Source organism: Rhipicephalus sanguineus, chromosome 3 (genome assembly GCF_013339695.2).
Source record: "Rhipicephalus sanguineus isolate Rsan-2018 chromosome 3, BIME_Rsan_1.4, whole genome shotgun sequence".
NCBI classification, from domain to species: domain Eukaryota; kingdom Metazoa; phylum Arthropoda; class Arachnida; order Ixodida; family Ixodidae; genus Rhipicephalus; species Rhipicephalus sanguineus.
The window spans coordinates 185,210,320-185,230,128 of NC_051178.1; the positions used below are offsets into that span (position 1 = coordinate 185,210,320).

The 19,809-nt window shown below is 49.1% G+C and overlaps 1 protein-coding gene across 1 annotated transcript in view; it reads right to left on the reverse strand.

Annotated features, from left to right (window-relative positions):
* Positions 1-862: 862 nt before the first annotated feature.
* The window catches only part of LOC119387821 (solute carrier organic anion transporter family member 74D), a 36,690-nt gene continuing 17,743 nt past the window's right edge, over positions 863-19,809 (reverse strand). The window contains exons 3-9 of the mRNA XM_037655343.2: positions 19,186-19,362; positions 17,763-17,936; positions 16,226-16,427; positions 7,232-7,364; positions 5,583-5,791; positions 4,587-4,651; positions 863-2,566 (exon numbers count right to left, since the gene is read on the reverse strand). Of these exons, the coding sequence (XP_037511271.1) occupies positions 2,118-2,566; positions 4,587-4,651; positions 5,583-5,791; positions 7,232-7,364; positions 16,226-16,427; positions 17,763-17,936; positions 19,186-19,362 (1,409 nt within the window). The 3' untranslated portion in view covers positions 863-2,117. The remainder of the gene's footprint in view (positions 2,567-4,586; positions 4,652-5,582; positions 5,792-7,231; positions 7,365-16,225; positions 16,428-17,762; positions 17,937-19,185; positions 19,363-19,809) is intronic.

Genomic DNA, 19,809 nt, shown 5'->3' on the forward strand with positions numbered 1-19,809 from the left:
TATCTGCGGAATCTGCAGCACTCTCGGATTTCAGTCCAAATGCCCTAGGCGTGCCAATTCGCCTGCTATAGTTCTTCAAGTGCAATATAAGTACCGTAAGGTGATCAGTTAAATTTAACTTCAGGAAATTTTGCTAGCTACTAATTAGTGATTTTAACAATTATCCGCTGTTTACCTTTGAAGAAATGTTCCGTTTTCTTCGGCAGCTCTATACATTTAACAATTTCCTTAAGGTGTTATATGAAACACCTTTCATATAAGAAGGCATTCACACGCGCCGGGGCGGATGTAGCACTGCCGACACCCGCACACGATGTGTAAAACTCATCTTGCTTGTATCACGATTCTCCAGAAAGCTTCATTCGAGTTATGCTCGGGACAAGTTGCACAAACTGAATTAGAGGCACAGCAGATTGTACGCACCATTTAGTAAGAAACAGAAGTAATGAATCACCTCTTCAGCACTTGCCCTCTTCTCTTGATTTTCTACACCAGACCTGCAGTACGCAGTACCAGTTTCGAACACAACTCCAGTGATGTTACAACAAAAGACGAACGCTTGTTTTTATTTCGCGCAAATAAAAAACAATCACACCAGAAATATCAAGCTCTCCTTCGCAACAAACATCGGTGTGCTATTTTTATTTTAGCCGGCATGTTCGTTTCGTGACTCAAAACGCTACAAGGCACATGGCACCATGCGTAGGGCAATTTTCTCCCAATGATACGCTAGGAATGGCACACGGCTTATAATACATGGCGATTAATTTTGGCGTATTAACAGTGCAATACCCGCTTCAAGCGTGTAGTTTCAATTATATATATAATCGAAATTCGCACTCCACAGGATCCACTAGGAAAAAAATAATCAAAGAAGCCTACAAAAGTGGTATTTAAATATCATCGAGTTTCATGTACTGTGCAGCACGCACGATGTACGGGTCGAAGGACGGAGAGTCCGTAGTTTGTACTCTGTGTACAAAACGAGTTAACATGTTATACAAGCACAGCAACCAGCAGGTTCTTATGTTGGTTTCAGTGGTCAATTCAATGCGCACGCATGCTGTACACCTATAGCTTATTTGGCACGGGATGCGCAACATCAGTAAAGCAGACATTCTCAAAGGGCCCCTAAACGACAACTGAAGATGCATGCAGTCAGCGCTTTCTTCCCAGAAGTATCCCTTTTTTTTTCGCCGCACTATGTAATGCCGACAATGTAAGTGATGTTGCTCGGATACAAGCTCTCGGTTAATCCATCTACATGCGACATCAGTTACTATATGCCTAACATGACACATTGCCATGCAGTCGCACGACCGTTTTCCATGTCTCGCTTGGCTGTCATGCACGATGAACTGATTTCACCTCATCTAGTGGGTTTTGTACTGTTAAGAACAAAGATAACAGCGTATAGCCAAAAGAAGTGTGAAGTCCTGATAGATGCAACTGCGAGTACTAATATTGTACACGTGTCTTATAAAGAAATAAGCAGCGAGGACTACAGATAGCACCTGTATAGGAGGAGGAGCGAAGGTGAGAAACAAACCGCGCTTTCGCCTTCGAAGTTGAAGTCGTTCAGGGGTCCTTTAACGTTTGTAAAAATTGTATGTTGGGCTTCAAGCACCACAAAATAGCGGGTATTCTCAGACATGCAGGTTGCATGTGTGATGTTCACTACCTATATTTCAAGGCACCACCGAGCTTGTCCATACGAAAAAAGGATACCTTATCACTTTTCGCCATGCTTTAAAGTAGCAATTTTATCGTGATGGTTGCAGGGCCGGTATTTCTCCGCACAGTTCCACCAGAGCTTGTCATAAAAGCCCGACCGCGGTTGTCTCTGCAGAATCGTTCATATCGTGGCTGTAAAGCCACACGGGAGCACAACGCATATGTTACACGCCAGTGTCTTGGGCCACTGAAGAAATCCAGTGCATGCTCACAGCTGTAAAAAGACGCACGTTGAACACAGCACGCGAGACCAGTGCTTAGCGCCACGTTTGGATTGGTCAATTCTTTGATAAAGGCATCCACTGGACCCGTCCGCTGGTAGACATGAACGAGTGCCACATCACGTTGAAACTCATCTCTGAACATAAGCGCGGACTGCTTATTCAGCACGTCGACGCTTGATCTTTCGGCTCCTGCTTACAGCAGCCGCACGATGTCTGACGATCTTCGTCGCTGAGAAGATCTTCGTCTTCGCTTCCACCACTTCCTCCTTCCGCCGCCTCACATTTCGTTCTAGCCTTCGTCTTCTTCTGCCCGTCAACTAGAGGCGAACCTTCGGGACCGTCCGAGATCACTACGGGAGATTTGTGAAGCGACGATGACGGGGCAGGCACGTCCGAGTAGAAGTCGGACATGCGACCGCTGTGGTAAACGAGGCCCAGCTCGAAGACTATAGCGGCGAGCAGGATGGCGACGGACAAGCCGTGGTAGGCGTATCGCAGCCGATCCGTGTCGTAGAGCCAGCAGACACCCGGCTTGCCGCACTTGTCCTCCCAAACGAGACAAGCGGAGTCGAAGATGGCCCCGTAGAGCATCGGGTACGGAATGTAAGCTGCAAGAGGTAACGGAAAAGTAAGCGTTCGCCGTTGCGAGACACCAAGACAACGTCGTGTAACGTCGCACACCTATGCACGTTAATCAGCGCAACCAATCAGCAAAATGATGTCTGTTACTGATCAGCGTAGGAGCTGGCAGATTTTATATTTTCCTTTAGTTTTTAAGAGACACTCGCCATCCACAAGGGCGCTTCATATTACATCGATATATACAACAAATCCCGGTTCATTCATCACACCTATCGGGAGCAGCACGCTTAGCGTAACCCCAGGGAAACTGTCTCGGTGCTCATTAAATAACTTATCTCTCTGTCTCTCTACCTACGTTGAAGTTGATGTCCTTCTACGTCTTTTGAAGGAAAAAATTCGGCAGATCCCACGTACCATGGGAATCGATGTTACGCGAAGCGTGCGTGGGATGGTGACTGTGGCGTAATTTTTAATGTTAAGCGAAACGTTACGGAATGACGCTAGTGAAAAGTGGAAGTGGTATAAGCACACTCATATGCTGAAGAGTCGCATATGTATTTATAACCAGTTGTTTACAGTTGCGTAATGATGCCAACAGCAACATGGGTGTTACCAACACCAGACGCGGTAAGCTGATATGTAATGCTTATATTCTTCAATACTGGATAACGCGAGTCCGAACAGCACAAAGAAGAAACACAAATCCACAGGACAGACGTTACTCGCAACTAAGCTTCATTCAGGAAAGTTACCCTGTATATACCACAACCGAGGGGCACACGCAGGCGCACTGCACATACGTTACAGCCACAGTTGCAGTTATTACATTTGCGTAACAGTCATTATGCTTATACTTGTCCGTTATGACGGAGAATGCAAGCACGTTTCACGAACCCGTGTGTATGTGTAGAATGGCTTCTTCACAGTTCTTGAACAAGGCCATCATCACCGTGATCAGTGAGCACCAGCAGCTGGACCGGACTTGTTAATCGGATCCGTTCGTGATCGCGGGTACGAGGGGTCTAAGTGCAGTGAAGTGCGCGGTATAGTACAGCTGGTGGAAATCCTGGTTGCCTCTTACGATGAAATGATCTATGACGCCTCCTGTCCGGCACGTGGCAGCGAGGTCTTTTGATGCCCTGTTCCCATTCAAGCCGTCTTTCACGCAGTGTAAAGACCAGGTGTCATTGGGTCTTGATAAATCAATGTTAAAGTCACCGGTAATGATGAGAAGCCTGGTTCTCGCGGCAGATTTATTGTAGGAAGAATTGACCCCCGTTTTTGCGTAATCGACGTGGTCCACTTTGCGGACCACGTGAACGAGTGCATGGTACTTGAGCGTCTTCCAGAGGTGTTCTGTCTTCAGCTTCCTCACTTTCCATGCGTCAGCCACGGTGGTGTAGCGGTTGCGGTGCTCGGCTGCTGACCCGAAGGTCGCGGGTTCGATCCCAGCCGCGGCGGTCGCATTTCGATGGAGGCAAAATGCTAGATGCCCGTGTACTGTGTCATGTCGGCGCACGTTAAAGAATACCAAACGGAGCCCTTCGCTACAGCTTCTCTCATAATCATATCCGTGGTTTTGGGACATAAAGCCGCAACAATTATTAGTAGTATCACTTTCCTTGCGTGTCAATGTGTATGTTCGCGGTTAGTGTGTTGATTGAGTCTGTATCACCTGTGGCACATACCCGCATACCATAAACTCTGGTATGCGGGTATGTGCCACGTGACTGAGAGAAAGGGTTTCATGACGTACGCGACAGGTATTTTGCGTTATTCATGTCATGACCAGTGAATCGTGTTCACCGTACACTGATCCCCTGCTATGCCATTTTTGGTATATTGGAAGTTATGGAGACGACCAGGAGAGCGCCCAGACGTAGGCGGCTAGATAGATAGATAGATAGATAGATAGATAGAAACGCCCAAAGTGTCTGAGGTTCGCTAAGAAATGCTTCGCATTTAATAAATATCCTAGCTTTTACTTTGCACATAGCACAGCTGCCCAGTAAAGAATTAGCAACAGACAGTCGGCGGCACACTTACTAAAAATACTGCTCAGGCCTTCTTGGACGCCCAGAGCCATCGCTTTCTCCTCGCGAGGTACAATCCTGCAAAGGGAACACATGTCTGCTCTTTACACTTCTACACGATAGGCACAATAATAAAAACGTTCTAAGCAATGTAATAGCCTACGGTATAAGAGCTGCCATTTCACGAAATGTGTGTCCTTCCTGGCACCGACCAAAGTGTGGCAGAAAAGTTTCTGCCCCAGTTCTAAGTCCTTTTTTTTTGCCAATTTAAACCTTAATTTAAGTCACTGAGTGATATTAGAATGGCGACATTCTCTGGTTTGCAATGGTCTACATTTTGATTATTCCTAAAAGCTACCCACGTTATTTTTAAAGCCACAACTTTAAAATAATTCCTGAGGTGACGAGTCGACGCTCGCAGCAGGACAAAACAACCCCCTGTTTTATAAAACGGTAGGAGCCCTAAATATAATGCATTACCTAGAAAAGTAGTCAGATACACCCAGGTTGCCTCATTTTTAAGCTTTCCAATATTTCTCTAGATAGAAGCAGCAACGAATGGAGGAAAATGTGTTGTCTTTGTAGTAAAATGGTGGCGAGAGGTGAGGTACATTGCCAGGATAATTTATTGGTTATCTAAGGCACAAGGAAAGTTTCTAGAGGGTCATGAGCACTCCAAAAATGTAGAGCTTTTTAATGTCACTCAACAATCTATTCTCGCCCACAAGGGGAATCGCTACGTAGGCATGTTCATAGACAACGGAACGCAAGAAAGATTGCCGTGTGACAGGCGCAGAACGCTCTCTGTCCAACATCCTGTGTTTTACTGCCGAAAATATTCTAGTGCAGACAGTATACGGTGGCCCAGACTTTCTGCCCGTGGACGACGTCCGCAAAAAAAAAAATGAAGGAAAAAAAGTAACACAGAGTCAAGTTTAGCCTTGTATGGCAGGGCGTAGTGTAATGCGCGCGGTTCGATGTCACGTGTATGTCTGGTTGGCTTAATTACCTGAGTCCGACAATTGTGTGTCCTACAGTTGTGGTGCGGACGATGAAGCCTATCAACGATGACAATGCAATGAACGTCATCACATGGCTGCACGCGTCGGTGGTGCACAAACCCAAGTACGGTGCCTCTTGGTCGGCGTCCTGGTACTCGTATTGGGCAGGCAGTCTTGGGAAACACGAACAGTTGCCGAGAGACACCGTACCGGATTCCTATGGAGAAAATGTAATAAGAAGCGACTTGAATACCACCGTCTCAATCAGCCTCTCTTGCTTTCCCAATGCAGTACGTAGAATTCAATAGAATTCAAGCTTAGAAGGCGTTGTAATCGTTGTTTTCGTTGTTGTTGCAGTGTAGGCTTAAATGTTGTAAGACAGGGGTCACAGACTCGTCTCGGCTAGCGGGCCTCAGTCACGAAATTTAGTGTCCCAGTGAGCCGGGACAGTGAAAAAGGTTGGAGAAATGTTGGGGGCGGGGCTGAGTTGGAGCAAAAATGCTAGCTGTCGTTCCCCTTTGAAGAAAGGCGTTTCCCATATGTCATTTTTGGGTCATTTTGAAAGGGAATTTGACGTCAGGTTTCTAGAAACATATCGGCACTTATCTCACGAATGACTGATATCTCGATTCTTCAATCTAGAGTTTTTTCCACGGTAATGTGTTCATAAATGTTGACCGCATGGGGTGCCTTACGAAAAGAAAAAAAAAAAAGACTTGATACCAGTCACCGCTGAGAAGCTCGTGAACATACTTATAAGAGAATTAAAAAGAAATATATCGAACGAAGCAAGTCATGTGAGGGGCGGGCCGCTAGCGAAAGGTCCGCGGATCGCATGCGGCCACGGGCAGTATCTTTCACACCCCTGCTGTAAGGCCAACGCATCTAGTACAAAACCTTCTAAGAGAAATGAAAACAAGAAAACAATATAAGTAATAAGCAGTAGCAGAAAGATGGCGAATCATCAACAAGGCTGACGGCTGAAATAAAATGGCTGACAAAAAAAAAAGCGAAAACGTGAGTAGAAAAGCATGAGGCAAGCACATCAACCCCGCCACGACCGAATGATCAGAAGAGCGCAATAATTATCGAAAACTCCAGTGCGTCTTTCATCCCCTCCACCCTAATTTTTTTTGCAAACAGCGTGTTATAAATGTCTGAATCCTAAGTATACGTTTAGAGACACGCTAGTGCGGCTTGGAAGACTTTCCCTCTTCTTGGTACCCCTTGTTAACACGCAGAAACTTCCTGAGACAATTGCGCAAATTGTGAAAGCTACTAAATAACTATTACATAATGTACAGACGCATGGCATCGCACTGTCATAAAACAACGCGCGTGCCGTGTATGTACCTTGCTGTCTGAAATTACGTGGCCGTTCCACCACGTCAATTCGCCAACTGAACTGTCGGCTTCCGAATATTTCAGAAAGAAATACTCCGGGCAAAGACAACCTGTTATTAAAGCTTAGGGAACACATAATAAACGGGTCAGCAGATTTGTTACAGCTGTCACTATGAGGCTTCGCAAGTGTTCTTCGAGAACAAAACATGCGTGCGTGCGTGCGTGCGCGCGCGCGTGCGTGCGTGTGAGGACGGGGGCGCCCCCTTCCGCTTCCGAAGCCCCTATTGGATGAGCACACAGATTTGACACTCACTGTTGCAGATATCTTGGTGCAGCCCGCGTGACAAGGCGAAAAGAAAACCGTGTCTTTGACGGGGTCGCAAACGGGCTGGAAGTTCCTGGTGGTGCAGTTGCAGGTATCACTGCAAGCTACCTGTATCGACGACCTGAAAGAAGGAAACAAGGATAGCCATCACTCGGGGAGTAATCTATAGTGAGTGGATGAACGAGTGCATTGGTCTTGTACCCAAAACGAAAAAAATATTTCCAAGATATAAGCCAGTCTGCGTAACCGGTAGAACGAAGACAGCGAAACTGCATAAGTGAATTAAAGCACCCTTCAAAGTAGTAGGGGTCTCCTTGGCGGCTTCTCTGAATGGCGATTGATCAGCCAGCGCCTCCTTTATAAACGAGGCGTTTGGTCAGCGACACCCTTCCCTATACGGCCAACGAACGGTGAGTAGCTCTAAGAATACGTCCTCGCCTTTTAACGCAGCAGTCGTATGAACTCTTCGCTGACCTTCCAGGTGGACCCGGTAAAACATGAAGCGCATCAGAAGCAAAAAAAAAAAAAAACACACAGCATATCCACGTGGTGAATGATGATGAGTGGAGCGAAGCGAACTCGCGCTGCAGCACGGCGATGGCATTGCCGCGAGCGTGGTCCTTCTTGATGGAAGATATTGTGACTAGATTGTTTGAGAACCACAATCTGTTGCACGCACCGCAACTATGGCCGAAACTGTTATCAAGGAAGTCCCGCTGGAAGCGCGCGTCGGCGCCTTCGGGCACAGCCTGCCTGATGCGTTTTGCAGCCACTTCACGTGCTCGCACGTGAAGTGGCTGCAAAGCGCATCAGGCAGGCTTCAAAATGTGAAAGACCGTGAAGCGGCGAGAAAGCGCGCGGTACGCGCGCTTTTGAAGATCCGATTTGAAGATCCGATTTGCGCCGCAGCCGTACAGCTTCGGCCTCGCGGGCTCGAATGGCGGGGTCTTCGCGCCGCAGCCGTGCAGCTTGTCGAGCAGCTTCGGCCTCACGGGCTCGAACGGCGGGGTCTTCGCGCCGCAGCCGTGCAGCTTGTCGAGCAGCTTCGGCCTCACGGGCTCGAACGGCGGGGTCTTCTCGCCGCAGCCGTGCAGCTTGTCCAGCAGCTTCGGCTTCGCGGGCTCGAACGGCGAAATCTGCTTCGCGGCGTCGACGTGCAGCTTCGGACTCGCGGGCTCTCACCTCAGGATTCTGTCTGCGAGCGCGCGCTGCCGCCGCCTTCCGTGCCCTCCGTTCCGCAGCCTTGTCTTCCATCTGGCGTCTCCGAGCTAAAGAGAAAGCTTGCCAAGAGGGAGCCTCATGGCGCGTTACTTCTGAAATGTTGTCTTAGGGTGTCGTTGAAAACACGAGACGTATAGTAAAGAAGAAAGAACGCCACACAGGCGAACACGCACGAGTGTGTCACTCGTCAACGTCGTCTTCTTCTTCTTCTGCATACCAGAATGCGCGCAGTAAAGAAGAAAGAATGCCACACAGGCGAACACGCACGAGAGTCACTCGTCAACGTCGTCTTCTTCTTCTACTGCATACCAGAACGCGCGCTTCTCACGAGCTAGAGGTGGATACTATAACGCTACAAACAAACGGAGGATGGACAGATACACGGCATAAGGAGCTTCGCCCCTAAAATTACTACTGCACTCAATGTAGTGAGACCACTAATTCGGCTTTACTTGACAAATTATTCTTCAAGAACTCCATCGTCATTATTCTCGCGGTCTACTATTGAAAGAAGAAGTGAAGGTCTTTTTTTTTACTTCACCACCAAAGTTAACGCTAGTAAGTGAATGTGACGCAAGAATTTTCGCAAGTTTCGGTATTGCGTGCACGCTGGCGGAATAAGAAGGCGTGAAACTTTCCACTAAAACTCTCTGAAACCGTCAAAACGCGCCGTATTCTATCTTTGTAGGTAAAAAATTATATAAGTCCTCGAAGATTCTATCGAAGTCTATGACGTCAGAGCCAGCAAGTGCGGCGTCGTCACCCATTTTCTCCCATTGACCCTCTTCCGGCTCAGCAAGCGCCTTCTCATGGTAAGAATTATGTTTTTTTTTAATTATGGAAGCGCCATTTTTTAATTTCATTAAAATAATTTTCTCTTTAGAAGCGTTTTTAACAAAATAAACAAAGAAGAACGCTCTAGTAAAACAAACAAACAATTCGCCAGAGATGTAGGTAAGTGAAGTATTTTGTACAGGCAGCGGTAATTGTCTTTTAATGAAAGTAGTCTGGGACACCAATGCAGATTATTTGCTGACTGTTTGATACCGAGTACACTGTAACTTATCCGCCAAAAGAAAACGGCTGTGCAAATCTCCGTGACAGCGATGTAGGTAGCTCCACTTCGTGCGGATATAGTTCTTCACCAATAAACACGCTGTCCTCAATAGGTATACTACCGATATATTATTCCAACATCTGCTCTTAACTGATTATGTATGCCATGAGTGAGGCACACTCGTCGTATACTGAAGCTCTAATTTGGCGTGTTGCAGGCCACTTCTAATAGATGCGTCAAAGGGCCGTGTGAGCGCACCGTCTTAAGCTAGCAAAGTGATATGTCGTGCGCCTGCGCGATAAGGCTTGGCCGCGTGTCTTGCGCCGCGGCCACGGGTTGTGTTATCACCCTTACTGTGGTTAAATAGCGCCGGCATTATAGCTGGCGCGTGAATTCTTTTTTGTAACATTGTCGCGGGCACTTCGCCCGTCGTTTGAGTTGCTGGCATAATGCCTCAGTTTTCGCTCGCCTTTCGTTGGGCTGCTCTTCCGTCAGACACGACATAAACTGGCGACGAGGGTGCAACCTACCAGCATGGAACACGCTTCGGCCTGGTAGCAACTGGAACCCGCTGGCGGATTACGCAGCCGTGAAGCAGCCGCTGGGGACGACATGGCCAAGGCGACGGGGCCAAGGCGAAGGCAACCGCAAGTTTTCAGCTGGGGCAAGTAGAGCCATTTGATACCTCGACAGGCGATTGGATTTGCTATGAGGAGCGTGTGCAGGCTTATCTCCGAGCCAACGATGTCCCCGATGAACGGATGGTAGACGCGTTCATCAGCATAGTAGGTCCGCAAACCTATTCGCTTCTCAAGTAGCTTACCGCCCCAACAAAGCAGTCCTCACATTCTCTAGAAAGCTTGTGCGAGCTGCTCCGCAAAAACATTTGTCCTCTCAACGGTCAGTCATAGCCAAGCGTGCGAAGTTTCATCGTCGAATGCGGAAGGAACATGAAACAATACCGCAGTACGTGGCAGAGTTACGGGCGCTGGCCCAAACGTGCGAGTTCGGTGCGTTTCTCGACGAGTCACTCAGAGACAGATTTGTTTGCGGGTTACTGCGAGTCGACATTCAAATACTCTTATTTTCGGAGGACAAGCAACTCACGTTTCAACGAGCTGTTGATCGTGCTACAGCCTTGGAAGCTGCGCTCGTTAACGCTACAGCTACTCATTCGAAGCCCGGTAGCGAGTTCGAAGTTCACCAGTCGCCGACCAAAGAAACCACGCAATGCTCCCGCTGTAATTCAAACCACAAGGCTAGTACATGTCCACACATAATGCGACCTGTTTTTTTCTGTAACAAGAAAGGGCACATTCAGAACGCCTGCCGGCGTCGGATGCAGCAGCACAAGGGGAAGCGAACCGCCCCGCACGTTCGAGTTTTGCAGCCGTTGGAACCGCCCCTGCAAAGTGGGGTGGCCAAAGAGGTAGAAACAGGAGAGCCCATTATGCTTAACGTAATTGTGGAAGGGAGCCCTTTGCAAATGGAGCTCGACACGGGAGCCGCTGTCTCAGTAATATCGCTGGGTCAATTCCGTTCACTTTTTCTGTCAGTGCCACTAAGGAGGACTAGCCTGACGCTCAGGACCTATACTGGGGAACCTGTGAAGCCATTGCTTTTCTGCAAGTTGAGCACAACGATCAGTGTCACCTGTTACCGCTATGCGTGCTTCCTCAAAATGGTCCAGCATTGTTTGGGCGCAAATGGCTTCAGCAAACGCGCGTCAACTGGAAGGCGTATACCCCTACAGTCCGCGGGCTAAAACAGCTGTCGTCTGAGCCATCGCTAAGCGCGGAAACTCCCCCTGAGTTACAAAGACTGCTTGACAAATATAAGGATATTTTGACAAACGAGCTAGGAACCATCCGAGGCGAGAAAGCAACACTGATTTTCAAAGGGGTCTAGGCGCCCAAATGTTTCAAAGCTCGCAGTGTGCCATTTTCTCTCAAAGCACCAGTGGAGGAGGAGCTGTCGAGACAGGTTCAGATGGGCGTGTTGGTACCAGTAACAAGTAGTGAGTACGCCACTCCAGTAGTGCCAGTCGTGAAGCGCGACGGGTCGAGTATGCGGGGATTACAAGCTGACGCTCAACCCCATACTAGACGTAGAACACTACCCGTTGCCTAGCCCCATGAGTTGTTTGCAGCCCCGGCTGGGGGACAGTTTTCCAAAATTGATCTCAACAGGGCTTACCAGCGGGTGGACATGGACCGGTTGTCAAGAGTACCTCTCGCTCAACACACACAAGGGACTTTAAGCCGTAAATCGTCTGCCTTTCGGGATTGCGTCTGCACCCGCAATTTTCCAGAAGATCATGGATAACGTTTTCAAAAGACTCAACTTCATGTTTTTTTCTATATCGACGACATCTTGATTACGGGATGCTCAAAGAAAGAGCATCTACAAAACCTCGATGCAGTTCTAAAAAGGCTGTCAGAACGTAGCTTGCACGTAAAGCCAACGAAGTGCGCATTGTTTCGCGACGAGCTGACGTATTTGGGCCATGTAATCAACAGGCACGGCATCCATCCAACAGACGAGAAACTGGCCGCGATACCCTAGGCTCCGGCGCCAGCCGATGAGCATCAGCTTCAGTCACTGCTTGGTCTTATCAATTATTACGGAAAGTTTGTTCCGAACTTATCCACTGTTCTCTCTCCCTTAAACAGGCTCCTGCACAAAGGCATAGCCTGGAACTGGAATGAAGATTGCAATCGCGTCTTTCAGCACATCAAGCAGCTGCTTTCGTCTGCTCCTATCTTGGCGCACTATGATCCAGGCCTACCCCTACAGTTATCTTGTGATGCGTCGGCTTACGGGGTAGGTGCTGTTTTGTCACACGTCTTTCCCAACGGTCAGGTCAGACCAGTAGCCTATGCCTCGCGCACACTGAGCCGCGCTGAAAAGGGCTCTAGCCAGCTAGAAAAGGAAGCGCTCGCGCTTGTATTCGGAGTGAGTTTCATTACTAGCTGTATGCAAGGCATTTTGTTCTACTCATGGACCACAAGCCATTGGCAACAATTTTGGGTCTTAAAACGGGCATACCGCCAATTGCCGCCGCAAGACTACAACGATGGGCAGTTGGTTTGTGCGCCTATTCCTTTTCATTAAAGTTCCGGCCTTCTGCGCAGAACGTTGACACAGATTATTTATCAAGGCTGCCAGTCGCACAACAGACTGTCGCAGATCAGGAAGAATAGTTTTTATGACCTTCGTTTTGACACTATGCCAGTCAACAGCCATGACATAGCTGGCGAGACTTTAGGTGATGCTATATATATGTATACATTGCCTACAGTGACGCAGTACATTCGGTCAGGCTGGCCGCGCAGGGTCCCTGACGAGATCAAGTGTTTTTTTTTTTTTTCATTGACGACTGGAACGGTCTATATATCGGGGATGCATTATGCTTGGAATGCGCGTACTCATTCCCAAAAAAATTCGCACGTTCATCTTATACGAGTTGCACCAAGGTCATCCAGGTGTTGTGCGCACCAAAGAACTAGCAAGGAGCTATGTTTGGTGGCCTACCATCGACAATGATATTGAGCGCTTCACCGCATCTTGTGTGGCGTGCGGATCCAATCGCAATTTGCCACCTATAAAGCACCTTTGCATCCTTGGGCCTGGCCTACGCGCCCTTGGCCGCGACTGCATGTATACTTTGCCAGCCCAATAAGCGGAGTGATGTACCTCGTAGTGGTGGATGCTCATTCAAAAGGGCCAGAAGTGTTTTCGATGCGCACAACCACCAGTGAAAGAACCACTTCATGCTTACATGAACTATTTTGCAGATTCGGATTCCCCGAAACTTTTGTGTCGGACAACGGCACCCAGTTTACTTCTGCAGATTTCCAGGAGTACCTGCAGCGAGTAGGAACCCGGCACGTGCGAACGGCTCCTTACCATCCGAGCAGCAACGGTCTGGCAGAACGTTTCATCCAGACGCTCAAAGCTGCACTTCGGAAGTCCAGCCAGTCCACGTTGCTGTCAGATCTCTCAGATTTTCTCCTGGCGTACCGCAACACTCCGCAAGCAACTACGGCAGAGGCACCCTCCGTTTTGTTGTCGAGGAGGCGCCTCAGAACAAGGCTGGACCTCGTGAGGCCTTCTGTGGAAGACAATCGCCCACAAGCAGTTCCGGGAAGCCAGTCGTCATAGACGTCGCGAGAGCACGTTGCGCGAAGGTGACCTCGTGCGTGTTCGCAACTTTCGCCGTGGACCAAGGTGGTTCAGTGCTACCGTGCTTGCTCGCACCGGCCCAGTGTCCCATCGTGTGAGTGTCGTGAATACTCGTGGTGTGTGCGAGTGGGTGCGTCACCGGAATCATATAGTCGTGCTCCGGACACAGACGACTTGGTGATTACCGACTCAGACTTTTGTGCCGAGGCCCCCGTGACACCACAAGCCCTACCGGCACGACCGAACTGGTAGAGCAGCCATTGGCTGCTAATCAGGCCGCCGAACAATGTCGCCGGTATCCGCAGCGTCAGCGCCGAGCTCCAGACCGCTACGGCACGTAGCCCCCGGGACTCTAAGCAAGTGAGCGGGAGATATGTCGTGCGCCTGCGCGATAAGGCTTGGCCGCGTGTCTTGCGCCGCGGCCACGGGTTGTGTTGTCAGCCTCACTGTGGTTAAATAGCGCCGGCATTGTAGCTGGCGCGTGCATTCCTTGTAACATTTTCGCGGGCAGTTCGCCCGTCGTTCGAGTTGCTGGCATAATAAACCCTCAGTTTTCGCTCGCCGTTCGTTGGGCTGCTTTTCCGTCAGACACGACACAAAGGAAGTAATTTCCCGGAGGTACGGTGTAGTGGTACGTTTCTACTGTAGCAAGCCGCCAGGCCATCCCCATTGGGTCATGTACCGTGGTTCACGAAATAATCGCACGATGATACCAAAAAGATACCATGTGACATACCCGCTTGCACGCACATGCCCGCCGTGACCGCAGTGCTCCCTAACGTTCCCCGCGCAGACGGCCATATGCTCCGTGCAGACGTAACTCCGCTGCCCGAGCGAAGGCGTCCGTAGCGGCAAGAAGCGCAGATTTGGCGGGATGCTCGCAATGAGGTGAAATCGAGGAACTATGCCTTTTACGATGACTAATTTTCGTGCTTTTGGCGCTTGGCCAGCGACGGTCCGTCCGCGTTATCAACGCGATCAGTCAGCCGCAGGTGGTGGACGATAAGAACAATATAGCATAAGCCAAGCATCGCTCCACGATTGCACCCCTGCTCGCTCCACGCTCCCGCTGCGACGGCGCGAGGTACTTTCGCGAGGAGTTCGTTTTGTTTCTGTTGCGCTACTCGTAGGAATGCTGAACTCCAGGAATAATTGCTGCGTTGTTGGGTGCAATAACACCTACAGGAATTCTCCAGGCACGCGTTTTTACCAGTTTCCAGTTAGAGAAGTCGACGCAGCAAATTCAGTGCCATGGCCGTTCGATGGAAAGTTTCTTTTTCATTCTGCGGCCGTGACAGTGCAATTGCTGGTATCGCGAGTTTCATGCTGCCGCTGAGTTCGCTGCCGCGTTAGCCCGACGGCGATAAGCCGTGACTGTTTAGTGAGCGAGGCGGCCCGCGTTACACGTGCGCAGTTTCGCTCAACGGCTCGTCACCTCTGTTGTCTTCCCCCAGCTCATGCATCTTATGTTGCCGCGTTCGCCTGAGGATACACGAGGTCTGGCGAAAAGAAGCACACGCGCTAACGCTACGTTCTCTGACAGCTGCTAACAATTTGACGTCTTTTGAAAGGAAACGGGAAAGAAGACGCCTCAAGCGAATCACTAAAACAAGGTGCGGTTGCTTGCCGCCGCCTGCGTCGTCTGCTCCCTTATCCCGCCAAATCTGCTACCGTGACCGCTTTGGCGCTGGAAGCACCGCGCGACTGTGGCGGCTCCTAACGTATGCACGGTGCCCATAGCAATTGGTCGGGCGTGTTACGCTTGAAAGGCGACAGGGCAGCGACGATTGTGGTGGCCGCGCGGTGACGCACCTGTTGCTTGCGGCAGCACAAGTGATAATCGCTGCGTCTGCTTATCGCACCGCCGCAAGGTAAGCATATATCGTTTGCACCCTGAACGTTCGAGAGCAAAGGAAGCAAGCATCTCATGTTGCATATTTTTGTATTTCGCGGGCTTCTGTATTAATTAGAGAAACACTAATGCCTAATGGATAAAAAGTCAGAAAATGCCTATAATAGGACGTTTCGCAAACCGATCTACAACTTTCTCATCGGAATTTCTAAGCCTGCTTCATTGCTTCGAAAGTTGATTAATATTGCCAAATTAAGCAGTTAAGCAGGAAACAAACAATTAGTGCGACTTACTCCATGCAACAGTCAGCAACATGCATTTGATCACGCCGTCATAGAGTGCGCCGGCATATTTTTCAACTCTGGCTATATAGAGTTAACTGGGATACCCTGTATACTATATTTCAACAGGCCTTCCAGCTAGAGACAAACTGTTCTGAAAGTGGCAGATATGAATAAAAATGAATTGCGACTCCCCTGGGGGCAACTTTATGCCTCGCGAATGGCCTCTGTCGGGGATAGCCCCACGTGATTTAGAACATCTTGGACCTCTAAAATTTACAAATCTAGCAAACCGGCACAGAAAAACGTGAGTTCAGTTTCAATTTCATCTTCACGGACACTTCTAAATTTTTCACGCGGTGTGCCCTGTTTACCGTTTTCATTACCCGTGGCCAGGGACGGTGCTGATGGTGCCAGCCAGCCGTATGGCTTCGCAGCCAATGAAGGCGCACGCTACGAGGCAGGCGAGCTTGGCCACGTCGCAGAGCGTCATGTACAACGTCACAAGGCGAGGCCTTGGCCTGAAGGCGTGCAGGGCCAAGCCACCCATGCCAAGCCCCAGGGCGTTGGTTACCATCAGTACGGGACCTGCACGACATCACAAAAAATTACACATAATCTCCCCCTGCGGGCAACCATGGTGGGATGCGAAAGCATCGCGGGGGGTGCGCATCGAGTTTCCGTTTCTCTTATGTGACTTATGAGACGGTGGTTGTCGAGGCATTTGAATTACCGCTTGCCGGCGTTGCCGTTTACGTTCAGCTTCGCGAACGTCCATAGCGCCGTTGCGAAGGAGAGTGCAACGGGAGCGAGCGCGCGCCGCATTATATACGAGCGCACAGCTGTGGCGGAGAGGAGAAACGAAGCGGAGGCAGCGCTCACGCCACCTCCTCCATCCCACCTCCTCGCGCTCACTCGAGGAGAGAGGGGAGAGTTGGCGTAATGCTCAGTATGGGTGCGGACGCCGCAGAACGGACACTGTCCCGAGCATAAGATCCTTTCGCATCTAAAAGCGGCGATGCACCGCACTGGAAGAGTCTCCTTTATGCGCTGGATCGCCATATCTAGTTGCATGCACAATTCCAAGTATCTGAAGTGCTTCTCATGGCGCTGTATTGCTTGTAGACATAACCATGCAGGCAGGGCCGTCCCCTCAAAGAACTATAGTCGTCTTCGGGTCACCAAATGATCTTAAAGACAACCTATTCTCAAAGCATGGACGCGATGCGCGCAATTATATGCAGAGCGCTTATACGTCACTTTCGACTACTGCTTACCTACCACAATTGATGATAAAACCCACGATCTATTTGAAGTATTCAGTACAGAGACATAAACGTAATCCACCATGGCATTCATCATGAAGGCATCATTAAGGTACCAATCCTGGAGGGTTCCTTTGACTTGTTAGGATAACTTTCTGGCACTCCATGACACTGGATGTTCAGGCGCAAGAAAAATTTTTGATTTATAGCTTTTCAAGATACTTACACCAGACCGCAATTTTTGAAACTACTATGCACCAAAGCAGAATACCTTATCTCAAGTGCGCAGTGTTTGGCTTGTGATGATAAACCAGCCATCAAGCCAATCTCATTTTCCCGCATTTAGTAAATGTCAGATTGTGTAAGTCCGATTCCCAGCTTCGAAAGACAATGTAACCTGCTTCCGCTGTAACACCCTGAGTACTCAAAATAGCATGCGCATGACATTTCCATCTCTTCTATTTTCTTGCCAACGCCTGCCAAAACAGAACACCGTATTACGATAGCAGTAAAAACGCTTTCTGAATTTTCCCACGCACCTAAACAAATCTATTCTCCAACTAAACGAATACGTTGACTTGACATAATACAGGATAGATGTCAAATCCGGCCGAGGAAAACTGTTCGGTGGCAAAAGTTCGCTGTTCGATGAGCTTACCGATGAGAAAGCTGGCTTGGGAGGCAGACGTCCTGAATTGAACTTCGACGTACTTGGAGCTCATCATGGCGTGGCCCAAGGTCGCGTTACTCGCCAGCAGCCAGTAAATGAGCCGGAACACGTAAGCTGGGTTCCCGAACAGGGTCCGTAGCGAACGCCAGAAGGTACTCATCCCTGTGGAAGCCGCATGTATAAGCACACAGTCAGCCGAGGCAGACTCGTCCAACCGAAATTTTGCACATTCGACATCTACAGCCGCTATATGATTCATTCATTCATTCATTCATTCATTCATTCATTCATTCATTCATTCATTCATTCATTCATTCATTCATTCATGCTAGAGTTGAATAATGCATGTGTTGGTATAGCATACTGTACGGTGTATTGCACAACACTGACAGTACACAAGGTAGAAACACACCAGCCCACCAAGGCGCCCACTTGCGGCCTCAACGTCCAAGGAGACGGACTCTCCCATAGTGGCCATTCCTTCTCGTTTTGACATTCCATCTCGTTGGACACTCTGTCTCGTTGGTAAGTCCGACTCGCAGGAGGGTCAGTCTCTCACGCGACCGGTTTGACGCGCCGTTTCATTAAATATTCAAGCTCTGAATCAGTGGCGTCCCGGTGTGTCCGTTTTTCCGTTGTGTCCAGTTAATGTTGCGTGATGTACCATACAATATTAATTATTCCACTCATTCATTTCATTCGGAGGTTTTACGTGCCAAGACTGATATATGTATGATCATCAGGCACGTCTACGAATTAATTTCGGCCATTCGAGGTTCTCTAACGTGCACCCAAATCTAAGTACCCGCAGGTTTTTGCATTTCGCCTCTATTGAAATGCAGCGGCAATGACCCGTAATCCAGCCCGCATCTTCGTGCTTAGCAGCGAAACACCTTAGTCGCCAAACCATCAAGCGGCTGAGTGATTGACTTTACAGATCGAACCGAGATATTTGTGAGTCAATGTGTGCATGGCCTGCGATCAATAAGGTTGAAAGCAGGGTTAGTTGGTGATTTATGATCGCACCGTATGGTGAAGAAGCGCACTTTTGATGAGGACAAAAGGGACAAGAAAGGCTTGCGATCAACTTCAGCCACCCAAGGTTCTTTAACGTGCACCTTACTTCAGGATACAGTTTCACGTTGGGTTCGTTGCTGCGTCATACTAAATTCCATCGGTGTAACGCATCTAAGACAGGACAAATAACGATACAATGCTGTAAGTGTTTCTGTGTCGCTCTTCACCCCGTTCTGGATACGCTCCGCTAGTATCATTTCAGCAAGGAAACTACGCCCTGTGCTACGCATGTATTTATCGTATGCTGCACAGAATCACCCTATAGATTTATCGACACATGGCGCACTTAAATGATGGCTGCATAGCGCGTCATGGCTTCCCTCTAGCCACTAACCATTGGCGTTCTCTGCGGGTGCTTCTCGGGCAGCACATCGTGAAGCCGGTGGCGACAAGTTGCGCGGGAACAAGAGTGCAGGAAATGCGGTTGCTGCCAGACAGGCACCTAGCACCATGTATCCCATCCACCAGGCACCCACCCAGCGAGGATCGGTCCGTTCCAGCGATGGGTCCACTGCGAGGCACCGCGCAAGGCACACAGATGAAGTGTTACATGTACGCGTATACGCCCGTGTACATATCGTACGACACCAAAAGAGATAATGGTAAGCAGAAGGGCTTAGTTTAGTGAAGAAAGAGTAGGTATGTGCGCATGTATTCTTGATAAGCAATACAGGCCCACATACCTACTCACTTTTTCACACATACCTACACACAAGTAGTACATGTGTGTTAGGCACCTTCCCCCTACCCCTGAGCAAAACTGCCCCCCCCCCCCACACGCACCATTAAACAAGAGGAGACAAACACTGAAAGAGTCAGCGAAAATAAGTCATTTATTTGTAGCGCAGCCTGATCGGGGAGGGTGACAATCTCCATTAGCGTGGTTTGACCAACCTTTTCCTGGAACTCTAACTCTTCATTGTAAGATTGCTTCAATATTTAGACTTCCTATGCGAAT